Source organism: Aquarana catesbeiana, linkage group LG01 (genome assembly GCF_042186555.1).
Source record: "Aquarana catesbeiana isolate 2022-GZ linkage group LG01, ASM4218655v1, whole genome shotgun sequence".
NCBI lineage: Eukaryota > Metazoa > Chordata > Amphibia > Anura > Ranidae > Aquarana > Aquarana catesbeiana.
The window spans coordinates 16,110,773-16,131,756 of record NC_133324.1 but is presented as its reverse complement, the minus strand read 5'-3'; the positions used below and the strand labels follow the sequence as shown (position 1 = coordinate 16,131,756).

The following is a 20,984-nucleotide window of genomic DNA, read 5'->3' as shown; positions in this document are numbered from 1 at the left end:
TAGAGCATTCCAGAGGATGGGAGAGGCCTGGAGACGAGCATGGGATGAGGTGACAAGGGAACTAAAGAGCAGGAGTTCTTGGTTGGTATAGTACATTTAGAACTTGAAGGGCTCCTTCACTTATCTAATAAAAGTCCTAATTTTTGGCTAGGTTTTCCCATTGAGCAGTGAATGGTCACACCTCTCCACCTTCGCCTGGTACAAACAGGTTTAACTTTATTATTTTTTACATTAATAATATGACTAATATGATATCACTAGAGGGGACCAATGATGCCTGAGCAAGGATTCAATGTTTAATGTAGATGCCATAAGAAAGATGGCAGTCCCTTTCTCCAGTCATTATTTTGGTGGAGGTCATAATGGAGTCATTGTTTTCCTTTTAAAGTGGAGTTCCACCCAAAAATGGAACTTCCACTTTTTGGATTCCTCCCCCCCTCCGGTGTCACATTTGGCACCTTTCAGGGGGGAGGAGGGAGCAGATACCTGTCTAATACAGGTGTTTGCTCCCACTTCCTGGCATAGATCACCGCGGTGATTGCGGTGACCTACGCCACTTCCGCCGCCTACTCTGTCCTCCTCCACCGCTGTATTCTGTGAGACACAGAATACAGCAGGGACCTGAGAGGACATGCAGCGCGACTCGCGCATGCACAGTAGGGAACCAGGAAGTGAAGCCGCATGGCTTCACTTCCTTATTCCCTTACCGAGGATGGCGGCGGCAGTAGCCGAGAGCCGAAGGACGGATCGGCATCGGCTGCCGACACCGCGGGCTCCCTGGACAGGTAAGTGTCCATATATTAAAAGTCAGCAGCTTCAGTATTTGTAGCTGCTGGCTTTTAATATTTTTTTTTTCAGCGAACCTCCGCTTTAAACAGCTCTGGCCCTAAGGGTGGGCCTTCAGAACTCAACAAAGCTTCTGATTGCCCACCTCGTTCACAGCAAACTCACTGACTGACTAGGGCCATTGTCACCATCCCTTTCTACCTAAAAACAATTTTTTGCATCATCAAAAAGTGGGCAGATTTGAAAGAATCAAACATTAATATCATTAATAATATTATTGCTTTTATTTTTGATACAATAAGTGTACTGTATAGAACAGTAAGGTTCTTTATAGACTTTTAAATACAAACTGCAATTTTTACATATTATTAAAATTTCAGAGACATGTTAGTTCAAAAAAAGTTCATAAATATTATTTTTTTAACTGTTGCAATATCAATTCATTTATAAGAAATTTCTATGCAGAATATGGTTTCTGGCATTAAGATCAGGTTTTATCAGCAGAATATACATCTTTGGAAAAAATATACATCCTAATATTCCAGCACTAGATGCCAATATGGCGAATACCTCCACAGCCACCATGTATTTCCCTCTGGTGCTCAGATAGGCCGGGATCATGGCAATCCAGACACTGCAGAACACCAGCATGCTGAAGGTGATGTACTTGGCCTCATTAAAACTGTCCGGAAATGTCCTCACCATGAAAGCCAGAACAAAACTCACAGCTGCCAGAAACCCCATATAACCCAACACAGAGTAGAACCCGATAACTGACCCTTCATTACACTGAATGATGATCTTCCCAGGATAGGAGTGCATGTCATACTCTTGGTAGGGAGGAGACACTGACAGCCAAATAACACAGATCACAACTTGGACAGAGGAACAGATCAGAACTACAAAATGAGCTACTTTAAATCCCACCCACTTCCTCCAGTAGCTGCCAGGTTTAGAGGCTTTGAAGGCAATGCAAACTGTAATGGTCTTGGCCAGAACACTAGAAACTGCAATGGAAAAGAAGATCCCAAATGAACTTTGTCTCAGTATGCAGGTTTTATCCATAGGACGTCCGAAGAAGAAGAAGACACAGAGGAAGCTCAGTAAGATGGCGGTCAGGAGGATGAAGCTCACAGTCCGGTTATTGGCCTTCACAGTCGGTGTATCCCAGTAAAATATGAAGACTCCAAAAATGAATAATGTTATTACACTAAACAATAGAGATGTGAATAAGAAAGCAAAAACCAGCACATCATTTTCATATGACAGAAACTCAAATGTCTTGGCAATACATATCACTCTTTTGGTGTCTGGCCACTTTTCATCAGGACATTTACGGCACTTTTCACTGTCTGCAGAAAAAAAAAAAAAGTCCATGTGTATTTGGAAAGAAACTTTTACTGAGAGGCCACAATTGCTGACCTTTGTTCTGAAAATACTACTAGCCAGGCTTTCATATTGAAGGTTTCAGAACTTTTTGGGTCATTGACTTGAAAAAGTGTGAGGAATAGGAATACCAACATAATTCTGATTTTACTGGTTGCATGTTTGTTGTGGGTCAATGAAAGTATCCAAGTCAGAGACAGCCAAGCAACCAACACATTTAGAAGAAGGTTAAGATTGGAAACCTTATTTTTTTTTCTTTTACTTCAGAATTTTTTTAAGAAGCTGATTCTTTTCCCATGTTGCATGCCCCATTTATTTCATTCAAGCAGGAATGCTTTCTGTTGCTCCTTTGAATTCAGTTAAATGATTTTTTATAGTCTGCACCATTCTGTAAATATGTCTAATCTTTTAAGGGATGCTGATCCATCACATTGCGGCAGTTACCTGTCTATAGCACTGCTAAACATGAACCTGAAATTATTTGCAAAAGTGTTGGCCAACAGGTTGCTCCCACTCATTCCCTGTCTTGCCGCCTTGGCCCACGTCTCTTTCCTTTGGGCCTCTGACTATCTGTTTTCTAGGGACCAACATTACCCCTGATCCAAGAGACTTGTATTCTGCGAATTTCAAAAACCTTTCTCAGGAAGATTAAATATGACCTGCAAGTCTGGAAATCCCTGACTCTAACTTGGTTTGGTCAATGCAGTGTGCTGAAAATGACGGTCCTACCCTAAGTCTTTTTCCTATGCCAAGCCCTACCTATTTCCCTATCACTTTCCTTTTTCAGGAAAATATGCACTATGTTTCGGAACTTTGTGTGGTCCCGTAAAAAGTCCCTCTTAAAACTACAATTTTTGTCATTGCCTAAGCTCTCTGGAGGATTGGGCCTTCCTGACATAAGGGCCTACTATAGATTGACCCACCTCACCAGGCTAGTTGACTGGTATTGTCATGGCTCAGCAAAACATTGGGTGACGATGGAGGTAGAGGACTCCCAAGATATTTCATGGATCTGGGCCTGGATCTACTCCCAATTACCATCTGAGCTTCGAGAACATCCCACTCTGGAGAGAATGATTGCAGTCATGTGGGAAACCTTTTACTGTACCTTGAACTTGTCCCTCCTATCATCCTTTGTTTCAATCGTTGGCTACCCTGAGTTTGTTCCTGCACTACAAACTAATCTTTGCCAGTGCCTCTGCTTCTGCGGCTATTCTCATTTCTCTGACTTTCTCTCAGGAGAAGGGGCAAACCCTCCCTCTGTTGTTTTGGAGCCTTTTTGACCCACCTATGGATATCTGGAGTGAGCTGCAGTTGTGCAATTTTCTGCATAAGCACCCCAGACAGCCTGAACTTGAACACATCTGTTATAAATGTGAACTTATATTTAATTGCTTCTCTACCATCTCTCTCTGATCCAGCTGGAGGCTGCTTATATTCCTTCCTTACTGTTAATATGGGAATGGGATGCAGGACTTCAACTAACAGCCCAGTAATGAGGAAAAATCCTCAATTTTGCCCATAAATCCTCCTTAGTGACCAAAATCCAGGAGACGAGTTACAAGATACTTACGAGATGGTATAGAGTTAAAACTACCCTCCACCAGTTCTCCCCTTAGGCAACTAGTAACTTTTGGAGATATTTGGAGAAATATCTCATAAAATCACAAAATACATGAAGGACTCTCTGCCGGCTTGATGGGCCCTTAAAGTACAGGGCAGTACCCAGACCCCCATACCCCTTTTATGGCCAATTACTTGCATATAAGCCTTCAAAATGGGCACATGTTCCTGTTCGGCTCCCACAGACTTCAATGGGGTTCACCGTTTGGGTTAGGACATTTCCCCTGTTCGGAAGTTCCGGTGCAAACCGAACAGGGGGGTGTTCGGCCCATCCCTAATTTCCAGCTCTAGCTGGAACGGTTTAGGAGCAGAATTTAGCAGAAATGTGTCCCTTTAAGTCACTTCCTTTCTCCTGCAGTTTGTTATGCCTCCTCGACTATACACCTTTTGAATGCCGCAAAGGCGTGTATTCTACTACAGTGGAAGCAAACATGTCCACCTTCGAAGTCTCTTTGTTTTGAAAAAGTTAACGAGATTATGAACATGGAAGACGTTACAGCTACTCCACACAATACTGAAGAGGTTCTCAGGCCTACTTGAATGCAATGGCAGAACTTTATCTAAAGAGATACTTACCTGAACGCGCTTATGCAAACTGCACAAATCCAGTATTTTCTTACCTTTTTCTCCTCCAAGGGAGTGCTCCCTGTCTACACCATCGGTGTAGACAGGGAGCCAGTGATAATTTTTTTGTGGGGACGGGCGGCAAACAGTGCCCCCGGCGGTCAGACGGCGGGAGGGTCAGGTGCACTTACCCCATATCTATGCAGTATTTCTCTGACGGTTTCCCTTGCTCCTCGGGGGCGGCGGTGACAGTTCTCCCTTCCCCTGCTCTCCACAGGCATCGGCGGCTTCCGTTTCCTCCCCCCTCCTCGGCAGCCAATTTGAGTTCTTCTCTTTTCAGCCAATCAGAAAATGGATCTCAGACCTGCTTCTGATTGGCTGGATTGAGGACCAGTGTTACAACAGCGAATATTAATTTGCTGTTTTAACACCTGGGTGGGTGCATGGCGCAATGCTCGCTGTAATTCAGGCGCCCAGCATCCTGAAAGGGGCCAGATGCCTGAATTGGGGGTGGCCGCGGCAGCCATGGATAGATTCATTCTAAGCATGAATCTATCCATTATTCATATAGGGGGTGGCATGGAGAAAGGGGGCGGAACCCGGACACCCCTAATGGACGGGCCGCCACTGGTCTCCACACCTCTGAGTGAGCAGTCAGGCTGTTTATTGCAGCAGAGGCATGCAATATCTCTTCTGCAATAAACTACACCTACCTGCCTACTCACAGCAATCCCTGGATTGTAAACTGAGCTGAATATGTGCAGCTCAGTTTACAGAGGCCGGCACGATCCCTGTGTATTAGGATGACTAGTTCCTGCCCATGCTCAGGAGTGATATCACCCTGCCCTGGCCAACAAATATGGCTGAATATGTGCTGAAAGTAGAATGATAAAGAAGACGTTGGTGCTGGCGAGGAACAGAACTGTTGGAGAAAAGGTGAGTACTCTCCTTCCATTAGTTTCTCTGTAAAAACGAATGCAATTTCTACATCATGTTCTTGGATTTTGATACACTTCAATATTTATTTGTTTTTTACATTGATACAATATAATAAATAAACACCTGTTGTGTTGGAAGTCTCCCCTTCAGGACATGGGACACAATTGTAGCAGCAAAGATGGATTGATCGTTTAAAAGCTTTATAATATCCAGGAGGACACTTTTCATTGCATCGAGAAGAGGGAATCTCAACAAATAAAAAAATTCTGATATTAAGATGAATCTATATTTCATATTATAAATCATGTATATAGCATTATACAACAGTAAATACACCCAAGGCATATGATCAGGTAACCTCAAGACCAGAAGTGTGCACATCTTACACTATCAAATGGACACATTTTCTTGTAAATACGAGGACTGGATATGATACGATTATGATATATAGTGCCTTGAAAAAGTATTCATACTTTTCCACATTTTGTCATGTTACAACCAAAAACGTAAAATGTATTTTATTGGGATTTTATGTGATAGACCAACACAAAGTGGGACCAGGGGCCTAACTACCACAATAGCGACCCATGCGGGCGCTATGGGGCCCACAGCCGAGTGGGGCCCAGTGAGGATAAGAGCACCGCCGGCACAGTCTCCCAGCCAGGGGAAGAGAGAGGAAAGGAAGAGGCGATCTGTCCGTATCAGCAGAGAGCTGAATTGCCCGATGTAAGAGCTTTCATTAGAACTTCCAGTGTTCCCGGGGCTCACGTCACATAGCTCCACCTTTTGGCCCGGTGCCTTTGATAGACAGAACGCCGATCCAATGCGGGACATGTGACGTCATCAAAGGCGTCGGGCCAAGAGGTGGGGCTATGTGACGATGAGCCCCGGAAGACAGGAAATTCAAATGAAAGCTGTTACAGCGGGCAATCCCGCTCTCTGCTGATCTGGGTGGCTTGCCTCTTCCTCTGCATAGGTGGGGCTGTATGGGGCACAGGCAGACCAAGCTGTATGGGGCATAGGTCACGCTGTATGGGGCACAGGTCACGCTGTATGGGGCACAGGTCACGCTGTATTGGGCACAGGTCACGCTGTATTGGGCACAGGTCAAGCTGCATTGGGCACAGGTCACGCTGTATGTGGCACAGGTCACGCTAGGGCAGCTGTGGGGGGGGGCTGTTTGCAGGGGGGCCCCATACAACATTTTGCTATGGGGCCCTGCTATTTCTAGTTATGCCCCTGAGTGGGACATAATTGTGAAGTGGAAGAAAAATGATAAATGGTTTTCATTTTTTTTTACAAATAAATATGTGAAAAGTGTGTGGGGGCATTTGCATGGTACCCCCCGGAGTCAATACTTTCTAGAACCCCCTTTCTCTGCAAATACAGCTGCAAGTCTTTTTGGGGATGTCTCTACCAGCTTTGCACATCTAGAGAGGGACATTTTTGCCCATTCTTCCTTGTAAAATATCTCAAGCTCTGTCAGATTGGATGGAGAGCGTCTGTGAACAGCAATTTTCAAGTCTTGCCACAGATTCTCAATTGGATTTAGGTCTGGGACTGTGACTGGGCCATTCAAACACATGAATACGCTTTGATCTAAACCATTCCATTGTAGCTCTGGCTGTATGTTTAGGGTTGTTGTCCTGCTGGAAGGTGAACCATGGCCCCAGTCTCAAGTCTTTTGCAGACTCTAACAGGTTTTCTTCTAAGATTGTCCTGTATTTGGCTCCATCCATCTTCCCATCAACTCTGACAGCTTCCCTGTCCCTGCTAAATAACAGCACCCCCACCACATGATGCTGCCACCTCCATGTTTCACGGTGGGGATGGTGTGTTTAGGGTGATGTGGAGTGTTAGTTTTCTGCCACACATAGCATTTTGCTTTTAGGCCAAAAAGTTCAATTTTGGTCTCATCTGACCAGAGCCCCTTCTTCCACATGTTTGCTGTGTCCCCCACATGGCTTCTCACAAACTGCAAATGGGACTTCTTATGGCTTTCTTTCAACAATGGTTTTCTTCTTGCCACTCTTCCATAAAGGCCAGATTTGTGGAGTGCCCGATTCTCCCACCTGAGCTGTGGATCTCTGCAGCTCCTCCAGAGTTACCATGGACCTCTTGGCTCTTCTCTGATGAATGCTCTCCTTGCCAAGCCGGTCTGTTTAGGTGGACGGACATGTCTTGGTAGGTTTGCAGTTGTGCCATACTCTTTCCATTTTGCGGATGATGGATTGAACAGAGCTCCGTGAGATGTTCAAAGCTTGGGATATTTTTTTTAATGCGTCCTATAAAAATGACTCACCAAATTTAAATAATAATGTACTAAGGCATTATAGTAGTATATAAAAGGAAAAAGTGTTGATGATTCATTAATCGTGATGCTCATGGGATGTGGTGCTAGGAAGCTGCAAAATAAATATGTGAAAAACTGACAGTTTGACACAGTCTAAAACGTGCACAAAGTGCAGAGTGTTAAAGTGACTTAAGTGATACATTAAGTGATTGAGAAAATGCGTGATGTGTACTAACTAGCGCGGGCACTAAATAAAAAAATGTAGTGATGGTAACAACCAAAAAGTTTAAAAAATAACAGTAAAATAGTGAAACAACCAAAATGTGTGAGTGTGTTTGTTGGAATGTGATGTGATGGGGAATAGTGTGATTCATAAAAAAGAATGTAGTTTACCTTATATAATATTGTAGTTTGTGTGGACTGTAGAATATATTAGGCTTGTTGGACTTATTGGATGTTGAAAACCAAACTGCAATTATGCAAGAAAGGCGAGAACTCAATACCGAGAGAAAAAGTAAATGCAGCACCGTCCATCCTGGCCTGCATGGAATAATGAAATCATTTTCAGTCATCAGTCTATTATATACCTGAAATTGGGCAGATGGGTGGTCACACACAGGTGCAAATGCTCCCCCTTCCCCCATGGACATGACACACAGGCCTCTAGTAAAAGTGGCCCACGTGTGGCTCCCTCGGTGTCCCGGAAGACCCGAAGGCTGTGGCCACTGTCGTCATCTCCGCCGCAATGCGTGTGACGTCATGACACAGCACGCATGCCGTACCTCGCGCATGCACACTATATCACAAACCGTCCGGAGAGGAACAAGGGATGCCGCCGGCAAGGCAGAGCCCATCTCGGCGTTCGAGGGCAGATGCCCCGCCGCCGACCTGAGCAGAATGGGGGACATGCGGCCGGGCGGGAAGTGGTTAATATTATTGTTTAATTTTCTCTAATTGACGATGGCTATCATGGATGTCCATTGCAGGTGCGTGCTCCTTCGCCCCATGGGGGGCGCGATAGTGTGGCTCTTTGCAAGCCCCTTGGGGTCGGCTCCTCTTCCCCTGGTGGGGGGGTGGCGGCCCTTCTAACGGCTCCTTCCATCTTGGACCACACAACATCTATACCACTTTTAAATGGTAAAAACATGCCATCATAGTTCATTCAATGTAATGAAGGATGATATACTTTTTCAGTTCTATACATATGCAATATATATTTTTTTTAGATCTATTTGTCCCCCTGAAGAGACCATATCTAGGTGGAAACGCGTCGGGGCTCATATATTTTACAACATGATGGAATATAATGATGTGTACCATGTGTTTTTTATTGTGGAATGTTAATAAATGTAATGATGTGTATTTGTGTTTTTTATTGTACTGTGAAATATGAATTGTGCTATTGGATCAGATTAATTAAGTCATGTCATTGGACTTTGCTTTCCAATAAAATATTTTTCTATAATTAATAGACCACTTTTTACGATTTTTGCATATTGCTGTTTAAAAGCCCCACTGGGGAAAATCCTTCCAAAACATAATAGATATTTTCGGGGTGTGCAGCTCTCTTTGTCTCTTCCATATGTGTCTTTTTCCCCCGGGATATTTTTTTATAACCTAACCCTGCTTTAAACTTCTCCACAACTTTATCCCTAAACTGTCTGGTGTGTTCTTTGGCCTTCATGATGCTGTTTGTTCACAAATGTTTTCTAACAAACGTCTGAGGGCATCATAGAACAGCTGTAGTTATATTGAGATTGAACTACACACATGTGGACTCGCTAATTAGGTGACTTCTGAAGGCAATTGGTTCTAATAGATTTTAGTTAGAGGTATCAGAGTAAAGGGGGCTGAATACAAATGTACACCACACTTTTCACATATTTATTAATAAAAGAAATTGAAAACCATTTATCATCTTCCTTCCACTTCACAATTATGTGCCACTTTGTGTTGGTCTATCACATAAAATCCCAATAAAATACATTTTTTGGTTGTAACATGACAAAATGTGGAAAATGTCAAGGGGTATGAATACTTTTTCAAGGCACTGTAGTCTGAGTAGAGAAGCAGACAGTGACAAGGAGGAAGAAGATGAGCTGGATGTTGTTGGTGAGTGAGTTTACAATGAGATGTATTTTGAATAGCAGGTGATATGTGGAAATAGTAACATGGCCAACTAATTTTTTTTCCCTTTCCAATGAATATGTAATTAAGTAAAATTGCCAACCTAGAAAACTTTATTATTTTTGTCAATACCCTTTAGGTCTCTATAGTTATGGCAGTCAGGAGCTCTTTCTTATCCTGTAGACCAGTGGTTCTCAATCTGGGGGTCGAATGACAATTTGCCAGGGGTCACCAAATCCTGCGCTGTTCATGAAGCCCACATCCGCTCTCCCCGCCTTTTCGCGGCCACCCAGCAGGGCTGTCCCTGAAGCCTGTGGCCGCCAAGCTGGGCTGTTCCTGGAGCCCGAGGCCCCCACTCAGCCTCTTCGTAGCTGCCCATTCAGTTAACAGCATGGGTGGGGGGGGCAGAGACTAGAGGTCAGCTGACTGGTGAGGAATGTAAAGTGGGAGGGGCTGGAGGAGACCCTATCTCCCGATTTCAGCATAGGTGTCACTGCTGGAAGACACCACAGAGCTGGAGACACAGGGAAGCCGGAGACACAGTGAGCAACACTACCTGTGATTAGAGTTGCCATTAAAAGTCCCCACTACAGTTCTCAGATCAGCAGATAACTTTGGTCAAGAGCACCTAAGTTGGCTGATCAGAACTCCCTACTGCACTGCTACTGATCCCACCCACCACCTGCAATGCCACTCACCCCCCCCCCCCCCCCCACCACCACCACCACCAAGGATTAGGAGAAGGAATAGAAATAGAGAATACATGGAAGGGAGAGGAAAAGATGGGGAGGAACAAAGAAAAAGGGAGAGAAAGAATAAGAGAAAGAACAAGAAACACGGCTAGAGAGAAGGATGGGGGAAAACAATAAATTAGGATAGAGAGAGATAAAAGGGAAAGAAAGGAAAACAAAGAGAAAGAGTGGTACATCCTAAAATGAATTATAAAGGGGTTTTGATACTGTACGAGCGGAAGGGACTCAGGGAGCACTAAATGTCTGTGGGTTAGGGGTGCAAATTACTTGTCTTGCCTTGGGTGCTGACAACCCATGCTACGAAAATAATTTTACTGTTAGGGGTCCCCACAACTTGGGAAATTTTATCAAGGGGTCACGGCACTAGGAAGGTTGAGAACCACTGCTGTAGAAGCTTATTAGAGTAATGCAGATATGCATTGGCCAGGGGGTGGCTATCAAGTCCCTCGGTCTTGTTCTGCTCAGAAAAAAACACACACTGGTAAAATATGTGACGTGAATAGGCTGAAAATTGGTGGTCCTGAGCAATTTATGACTGTCATCAGAAGGAAACCATATCTGAAGATTAGTGATTACCAAAGGAGATCAAAATGTGTGAATCTAAACATGATCTCACCACTCCATTTTTCCATTTGATGTCTTCCTGGGAAATATAGTGCAATCCTTCCCCTTCTGTCATATTTCCATAGAAGGCTATAGGTTCTCTATCAATGGATTCCTTACCTAGGTAAAATACCAAATTGTATAGATACAGGCGTGATGAAAGTTCACCTCTCTCATTGAACATAACATTGTTCCCCATATGAGCTTCATAATGTAATTTCTTCATATACTTGTGGAGCTTTGAAATAGGAAAGGAGGAGCACATTTAACAGTTTCTTGAAAATAACTTTAACAAAATTAATTTGCAACTTTATTTGCCCATTTAGTGAGAAACATTCAGTATGATCTACTAAAGGAGTAGGAAATGTACACTTATCTTATAAGGTAAGGTGAAGCCGTCACAGATTCTTCATAAATTCAGTAAGTTTTATTAGTAACAACAACAATCACAAAAGGTAAATAAGATCTAAAAAAGCCTGGCAGAGGTATCTGTAGTCATATGTCTAAGGGTGGGTTAGAGTCATCTCCAAAGCGCTGCTTCATCTGAGTGGGTATTGGGAAAGGAGTTTCTTAATCCAAGTGGATATTATGGAAGAAGCTTCATCATCCTAGTGGGTATTGATGAAGAAGCTTCTTAACTGGTTCATGACTGCGCAGAATCACTTATATACAGTATATATATATAAGTGTTTCTGCACTTCCAGGTTTTGTGTGTGAGCGCGTGAAGCCAGCGGCTTGCTCCCGCTGTGGTTTTACACAGAGGGAGCTGATCAGCGGGTCCTACTGATCCCCAAAATTACTAGTAAAAAAAAATGTAAAAAAAAAAAGAAAAATATACCATAGTTTGTTGAAGCTGTAACTTTTGCACAAACCAATCAATATATGCTTATTGGGATTTTTTTTTACCAAAATTATGTAGCAGAATATATATTGGCCTAAATTGATAAAGAAATTAGATTTGTTTTCCTTTTTTTCAGCAGAAAGTAAAAAATATTGTTTTTTTTCAAAATTGTCAGTCGTTCTTTGTTTCTAGCGCAAAAAATAAAAACAGCTGAGGTGATCAAATGCCACCAAAAGAAAGTTCTATTTGTAGGAAAAAAAGAACATACTTTTTTTGGGTACAGCGTTGCACTACCGCACAATTGTCAATTAAAACAACGCAGTGCCGAGTCGCAAAAAATCGCCTAGTCGAGAAGCTGAAGTGGTTAATCCAAGTGGGTTTTGTTGAAGAAGCTTCTTCCTCTAAGTGGGTATTCTGGAAAAAGCTTCTTCATTCAAGTGGGTATCGTGAAAGAAGGTTCTTTTTCCAAGTAGGTTTTGTGGAAGAAGCTTCTTCATCCAAGTGGGTATCGTGGCAGAAGCTTCTCTATCCAAGTGGGTATTGTGGTAGAAGCGTCTTCATCCAAGTGGGTATCATGGAAGAAAGTGCTTCATCCCATTGGGTATTGTGGAAGAAGCTTCTTCATCCCGTTGGGTATTGTGGAAGAAGCTTCTTCATCCCGTCGGGTATTGTGGAAGAAGCTTCTTCATCCCGTCGGGTATTGTGGAAGAAGCTTCTTCATCCCGTCGGGTATTGTGGAAGAAGCTTCTTCATCCCGTCGGGTATTGTGGAAGAAGCTTCTTCATCCCGTCGGGTATTGTGGAAGAAACTTCTTTATCCAAGTGGGTAACATGGAAAAGTCTTCTTCATCCAAGTGGGAATTTTGGAAGAAGCTTCTTCCACAATACCCACTCAGATGAAGCAGCGTTACTGAGGAATGAAAAACATTGGGGTATCACCCTGAAGTGAAGTAGCAATTTAAAGTTACAAAATGTTTTTTTCATGAAATAAAGCAATTCAATATACAGTAAACCAGATGACTCCAACCAATACTTATACTACCATTGCTAACTCATCCAGTTCAACGCCTGCTTGAGAACACCACAGAAGATCCAGGATCAGGACCCCAGAGAAATCTTTTTATATCCTGCTTGGAGTCAGGGTTTTCTCCATCTGAGTCTACAGAAGGCTGCATGTTTCCACCCCACAGGGTGGTCGCAGTCTCTGTATTTTCACATTATTACCTATTAATAAAACATAGTTATTCACCTCATTTGAGTTAACTAACTACACTATAAGGGCTCTCCTGCCTCCCTCTTCCAGTTGACTTCCCGAGCTACCCCGATTCATTGCGACCAAACCTTTCAGACCTCCATGGACCACCACATCCTAAATCTCAATCACATAGCAGAGTCAATGTGTTTCATGGGGCTAATCAACCCCCTTACACCTGAGAAATACAACACTATATGATATAATGACATTTTAATACTAAATTGAAGAATAAAGGTGTAGAGTTATTCACTTAGAGGTCATTGCAAAGGACTAGGGGCGCAATTTACATCTGAGAAAAAGAGCTTTAACCTCCACACACAGAAAGGGTTCTTGACAGTAAGAGCTGTGATTGTGAAATAGGCTCCCTCAAAAATGAAGTTCTGGCCAGCTCAGTAGAAAAGAACATTTAAAAAAGAACTGGATGCATTCCTAAATGCACAAAAATATAACTGCATACTAACATTTATAGGGCATGACACCAAAGATTGTTGATCTAATATCCAACTGCCTTCTGGGGGATTAGAAAGGAGTTATTTTATTCACCCACTTGGACTAAAAATTGATAGATAATATATTTATTAAGAGATAAATAGGTAATGTATCATGACACTGTGCTATATTATCATTTTATCCCACTATTATACTAATGAATTGTATATATTTTATTTCTCAACCCTGTTGAAGGGCAGCATGCTTTGGAAATTAAAGTGATTGTTGCTATGACCAATAAATACATAGAGAACATACAAAGAATATGTGGAACACTCATTTTTCTACTGCAACTGACATGAACAAATTGGAAAAAAAAGTTTTGCCAGTATAAGCAACTGAGCACACAATATCATAGGACAAGGCAACATACAGTTAAAACATGCATTCATTTGGGGGAATGGCCGGCATCCAAGCAGCATGGACATTCTCCACCAGGACGGCGCCGCGGCAGCAGCGTCTGCATCTCTCCCCTCTCGCCTCTCAATCTTACAGAGCCAAAATACAGAATATGGAGAGGAAGGCTTTATGGAGCTCACCAACCCTGAGCAAGGCTTGCCCTTTTCTTCCCCAGGCACTCCACTGACAGTCAGCCCTGCTAAAGATTTTTTTTTTTTGTTTTATTCGCTTTTTTTTTTTGGGTCATACGTTATGAACGCAATTCGTAAATTAGAAAATTCAAGAATTTGTAAATTCATAAGCTCAAAAATTCATAAATTTGAAAATCTGAAAATTGGAAAATCCGAAAATGAGAAGGAAAATCCGAAAATGAGAAAGAAGGAAAAATCTGAAAATTTTTAATGATAACTAATTAACTAATAATAACTAACTATTAAATTATAGGTAATGGAATTTCCTATCAAATCTGGCTGCTAGTGAATGTAATGAATACAAATTTATCCAAAGTTACCAATTATCCAAAATAACAAATGCAGCATCTAAACAAATGGAAAGGAATTAATTTATTAATAAATAATAATATGGGTTTAATATTATTATTGCTATTTATTATTATTAATGTGTTACGTTCCATTCGTTTAGATACAGCATTCATTATTTCAGATAATTTGGAACTTTGGATAAATTTGTATTTGTTACGTCCACTAGCAGCCAAATTTGAAAGGAAATTCCAATACTTATAATTTAATAGTTAAGTTATTATTAGTTAGTTATTATTTCATATTTTAGAATTTTCGGGTTTTTGTATCTTTGAATTTCCAAATTTTTGAATTTCCGAATTTCCGAATTTACGAATTTTCGCATATTCAAACTTACGTATATTTGGAAAAATTTGTTAAACCGTTTTATTTTAAAATCAGTGCACTTATATGTAAAACAAAGATGCTGCTGGCTGTAAATCTATCCACTATAGCCAGCAGTGGCGGCTGGTGCTCAAAATTTTTAAGGAGGCGCAAACAAACTGAAAAATTCTGAAAAAAAAAAACATAAATTGCAGCCTAATGCCCCGTACACACGGTCGGACTTTGTTCGAACATTCCGACAACAAAATCCTAGGATTTTTTCTGACGGATGTTGTCTCAAACTTGTCTTGCCTACACACGGTCACACAAAGTTGTCGGAAAATCCGATCATTCTGAACGTGGTGACGTAAAACACGTACGTCGGGACTATAAACGGGGCAGTGGCCAATAGCTTTCATCTCTTTATTTATTCTGAGCATGCGTGGCACTTTGTCCGTCGGATTTGTGTACACACGATCGGAATTTCCGACAACGGATTTTGTTGTCGGAAAATTTTATATCCTGCTCTCAAACTGTGAAGAATTTAAAACGTGGTGCTATCTCCAAAAAAATAATAGTATTCCCACCTTTTACAGTGAATTACCTAATCTAGTGAACACACTTATACGGATGTGTGTTAAACTAATATATACACATAAATAAATGCATTAATAATAATGAACCAAATGAAATAAAAAACACCAAATAAAACACAGTACATAAAGTGACTCAGTGTTAACGCTGCTTACAATCATATGTGTCAATCCCTATACAATTGTTAAATACACACAGTGTATAGCATTAAAGCAAATAGCAATAATTAAATGCCACACAATGACTGTGTGACTAAAAAATAAAATCTGTGAAAAATACACACATGTGTACAAAATGTCCGTGATCGTGATCAAAAAAACATCAACTGTGCCACAGCAAGTCCTTTATATTCCTGAAGTGTAATTAATCCTTCCACCACACCTATGTGTTCAGTGCTCCCTCTCCCAATAGACAGTCTCTCACCAGCTCCTTATGCCTCCACTTTCGTATGAGGCTATAAAGCATAGGAGTTTCCAGGCTACCAGTAAGGGTTAAGTGTATTCCATCCGGAGATGCGTTCCATATGTAAATGAAAGAGAACTCCCAATAGTGTGATACCGTAAAACTTTTAATAACACACTCTTCAAATTACACTCCAAAAAAAACACTCACATTGTGCAAACAATAAAAAAGCACAGCAAAATCCACGGCAATCTGTAAACAGCAATACCAACACAGCAACTTGGATAAGCCTTCCTAGGGGGTGTGCGGTCACGGCGGACCCTGCCACAGCTGGCGTGCAAGAAGTCTCTCTCACTCTCTCCTCGCTTGCCTGTCCAATGGACCCACCATTTCCCCCAATAGGTGAACCGCAGAGCTTGCTTCCTCCTGTCACTAGTACGTGGTGTTTATCCTTCGCTCGGCCACGCCCCCGACATGTTTCGCTACACCTGTAGCTTAATCATGGGATAGGCCGCTCTAAACATCAGTCTCCCTTTATATCTCCTCTCCTCTCTAATCTGCTAGGGGAGTCAAAGTGCGCTTGCGCACCCTTTGTGTTCCGCGCCTGCGCTCTCAGAGTGTCCCCCGCTAATCGTGGCTATCGGTCACTAGTTGATGATTATTCATGTGGTGGTATCAGACTAACGCCACCCCTCTGCTTCATCACCATTATTTATGGCAACAACCCAGAGCGGTGGATCATCCAACAGCGCTGTAACATCCTGACATGTTTATCAAAAAACTCTTAGTGTGCTTAACACATAATTATATATCAATGTGTTACAACATATATATTATATAAAATGTTATACAAAACCAAAGGGTTACAGATATGTCACTATTTGGAGTAAGGGTCTTTTCATACATATGTATATTATTTCTTTATGATATACAATAATTTTTTATGATATACAATTGATCTTTTTGAAATAATTTTAAAAATAATTTTTTTAAAAATAATTTTTCTTATAGAATTAATATAAATGATTTGAGGTTTACCAAAAACTAGATTAGAGAAGTCTGATTCTATTTTTTATATGGTAATCTTTGCCAGCCATTTCCATTTGTTCCATTTATTTTATCATATCATTTTATAATTTTTATGTCATATATTCATTTTGTGGATACTTAATTTTTAATTATCAATAGGTTGTGGTAATAATAACCGAATTGACTATTTTTGTATAACATTTTATATAATATATATGTTGGAACACATTGATATATAATTATGTGTTAAGCACACTAAGAGTTTTTTGATAAACATGTCAGGATGTTACAGCGCTGTTGGATGATCCACCGCTCTGGGTTGTTGCCATAAATAATGGTGATGAAGCAGAGGGGTGGCGTTAGTCTGATACCACCACATGAATAATCATCAACTAGTGACCGATAGCCACGATTAGCGGGGGACACTCTGAGAGCGCAGGCGCGGAACACAAAGGGTGCGCAAGCGCACTTTGACTCCCCTAGCAGATTAGAGAGGAGAGGAGATATAAAGGGAGACTGATGTTTAGAGCGGCCTATCCCATGATTAAGGTGTAGCGAAACATGTCGGGGGCGTGGCCGAGCGAAGGATAAACACCACGTACTAGTGACAGGAGGAAGCAAGCTCTGCGGTTCACCTATTGGGGGAAACGGTGGGTCCATCGGACAGGCAAGCGAGGAGAGGGTGAGAGAGACTTCTTGCACGCCAGCTGTGGCAGGGTCCGCCGTGACCGCATACCCCCTAGGAAGGCTTATCCAAGTTGCTGTGTTGGTATTGCTGTTTACAGATTGCCGTGGATTTTGCTGTGCTTTTTTATTGTTTGCACAATGTGAGTGGTTTTTTTGGAGTGTCATTTGAAGAGTGTGTTATTAAAAGTTTTACGGTATCACACTATTGGGAGTTCTCTTTCATTTACATATGGAACGCATCTCCGGATGGAATACACTTAACCCTTACTGGTAGCTTGGAAACTCCTATGCTTTATAGCCTCATACGAAAGTGGAGGCATAAGGAGCTGGTGAGAGACTGTCTATTGGGAGAGGGAGCACTGAACACATAGGTGTGGTGGAAGGATTAATTACACTTCAGGAATATAAAGGACTTGCTGTGGCACAGTTGATGTTTTTTTGATCACGATCACGGACATTTTGTACACATGTGTGTATTTTTCACAGATTTTATTTTTTAGTCACACAGTCATTGTGTGGCATTTAATTATTGCTATTTGCTTTAATGCTACACACTGTGTGTATTTAACAATTGTATAGGGATTGACACATATGATTGTAAGCAGCGTTAACACTGAGTCACTTTATGTACTGTGTTTTATTTGGTGTTTTTTATTTCATTTGGTTCATTATTATTAATGCATTTATTTATGTGTATATATTCGTTTAACACACATCCGTATAAGTGTGTTCACTAGATTAGGTAATTCACTGTAAAAGGTGGGAATACTATTATTTTTTTGGAGATAGCGCCACGTTTTAAATTCTTCACGTGGGGTGTAGTGCACCATTGTCACGTTATAGATTTGAATACTTTTTGCACAGTTTATACTTACTAAGTGGCAGCTATAGGGAGGCTATACCAACCGATGATAATTATCATTTAGGTTGATTTTCCGAGGCGCAGTGGTGGTCAACTAAGTATAGGGTGGCTATTATACCTAGGAGAACCGTTTATTTATTGCTCTCAAACTTTGTTTGTCAGAAAATCCAATGGAAAATGTCCGATGGAGCCCACACACGGTCGGAATTTCCGACAACATGCTCCGATCGGACATTTTCCATCGGAAAATCCGACCGTGTGTACAGGGCATTACTGTTCCCATCAAACGCAGCCACTGTGCCCATCAAACGCAGCCACTGTGCCTATCAATTGCAGCCACTGTGCCCATCAATTGCAGCCACTGTGCCTATCAAACGCAGCCACTGTGCCCATGAATTGCAGCCACTGTGCCCATCAAACGCAGCCACTGTGCCCATCAAACGCAGCCACTGTGCCCATCAAACACAGCCACTGTGCCATCAATTTCAGCCACTGTACCTATCAAACGCAGCCACTGTGCCTATCAAACGCAGCCACTGTGCCATAAAATGCAGCCACTGTGCCCATCAAAAGCAGCCACTGTGCCATCAATTTCAGCCACTGTACCTAATAAAAACACAGCCACTGTGCCTATCAAATGCAGCCACTGTGCCATCAAACGCAGCCACTGTGCCCATCAATTGCAGCCACTGTGCCCATCAAAAGCAGCCACTGTGCCCATCAATTGCAGCCACTGTGCCTATTAAACACAGCCACTGTGCCCATCAAACGCTGCCACTGTGCCATCAAACATTTTAGCCACTGTGCCTATCAAACGCAGCCACTGTGCCCATCAATTGCAGGCCACTGTGCCCATCAAACGCAGCCACTGTGCCCATCAAACACAGCCACTGTGCCATCAAACGCAGCCACTGTGCCCATCAAATGCAGCCACTGTGCCCATCAATTTCAGCCACTGTGCCTATCAAAAGCAGCCACTGTGCCTATCAAACGCAGCCACTAAGCATCCATCAGATTTATGGTGAAGGTGTCACAACGGTGAATGTCTGAGCACTGTGCCCCCAGGATCGATCTGTCCAGTGTGAGTCAATGGCATGCATGAACTGTGTGCACAGGAGCACTTTAGTGATCAATCTATGAACTTTGTACTTTATGAATGTAATATATTTTGCACTTTTGCATAAGGACATTTTTGGATTGAATTGAACATTTTGATTAGATTTTCTGTTCAATTCAAAGGTTTGAATGTCATATATGGTGTTTTAATCACCATATATCTGTATGACACTTTTAGGACATAGTATTTTTAGATGCTTACTTTACATTTTTTAAAACTGAAAATCCTCTTTCTAGATGAAACAATAAATAGCTTACTCTGTTATTTAATTTAAGTGGAAATTCCATACTTGGATTCATCATGTGTAAAGCATTGGCCAGAGCGTACACCGCGATGTAGACGTAGTAGTGCCCAAAATAAGTAGTATAGCTAATATTGCAAATCCGGCTGCAATTTTCCGGAAGGATGCCATACATTTGTTGAAAATACAAATTTTTGTCAGGGTTATCAGATAGACAATTACAGCGAAGAATTGACAGGTCTTCCAGAAAGGGATCATTTGGGGTGTTGGATGGATTCTCAGTCTCTATAAAGGCCTTCAGACCAGGGATGGGTTTCGTTGGAAGTGAAAAATAGAAACTGCAGTTTATCAATGGAAAAAATTCTTTCATGGGTTCCAGAAGAGTCCATGACTTATGGAGAATTAAAGTTGCATTTCCCTTAAAAAGATTTAAATGATGAATGAAATACGTATACTCCTTGTAGAACTCACCACATATTAGAATAACCGTACTCAAAGAGTATTTAAGAAACATGGAAATCCATCTGAAATTATTGATGACTTTTGATAATAATATGACATATTCGATACAAATGCCATGACGGGTCAAAGCCTTCTTCAACTGTTCTGTGTCTCCGGTGGCATCGTTTGTTAATATTATACCAACATAATTCCAACCAAAATGTAAAAGGAATTTGATAAGAGCAGCATAGAGAATCCGATCGTTGGGAACCGTGTGATAAAAATGTGGGTACATTTCTCTGTCACTCAGGGAAGGTTCCATGCAACTATAACTGACCTATGTAGGCATATTCAAATATTTTAAAATTATTTGCATTTTAATATTTTTTTATCACAAAATTATATGTTGCTCCATGTTTTTGAATATGCCAGAAGATTACCACTATTTGACAAACTTAACAATCTTCTGTCCAGCCAGTTTGCTCCAATAATGCACCTTTTACAACCATTTACAGCCATGTAACACATACACTATCTTGTCAAAAGTATTGGGACGCCCGCCTTTACCCGCACAAGAACTTGAACCACTTTAAGGACCGAGCCTCTTTCTGAGATTTTTTGTTTACAAGATAAAAACAGGTTTTTTTTTTTTTTTGCTGGAAAAATTACCCCTAAATATTATACATTTTTTTTCTAACACCCTAGAGAATAAA

The 20,984-nt window shown here is 41.5% G+C and overlaps 1 protein-coding gene across 1 annotated transcript in view; it reads right to left on the bottom strand.

Moving 5' to 3' along the window:
• Window positions 1-1,230: 1,230 nt before the first annotated feature.
• Window positions 1,231-20,984, bottom strand: part of LOC141129862 (vomeronasal type-2 receptor 26-like) — a 37,786-nt gene continuing 18,032 nt past the window's right edge. Inside the window, exons 3-4 of the mRNA XM_073617932.1 lie at window positions 5,422-5,545; window positions 1,231-2,138 (exon numbers count right to left, since the gene is read on the bottom strand). Coding sequence (XP_073474033.1) covers window positions 1,231-2,138; window positions 5,422-5,545 — 1,032 coding nt within the window. The remainder of the gene's footprint in view (window positions 2,139-5,421; window positions 5,546-20,984) is intronic.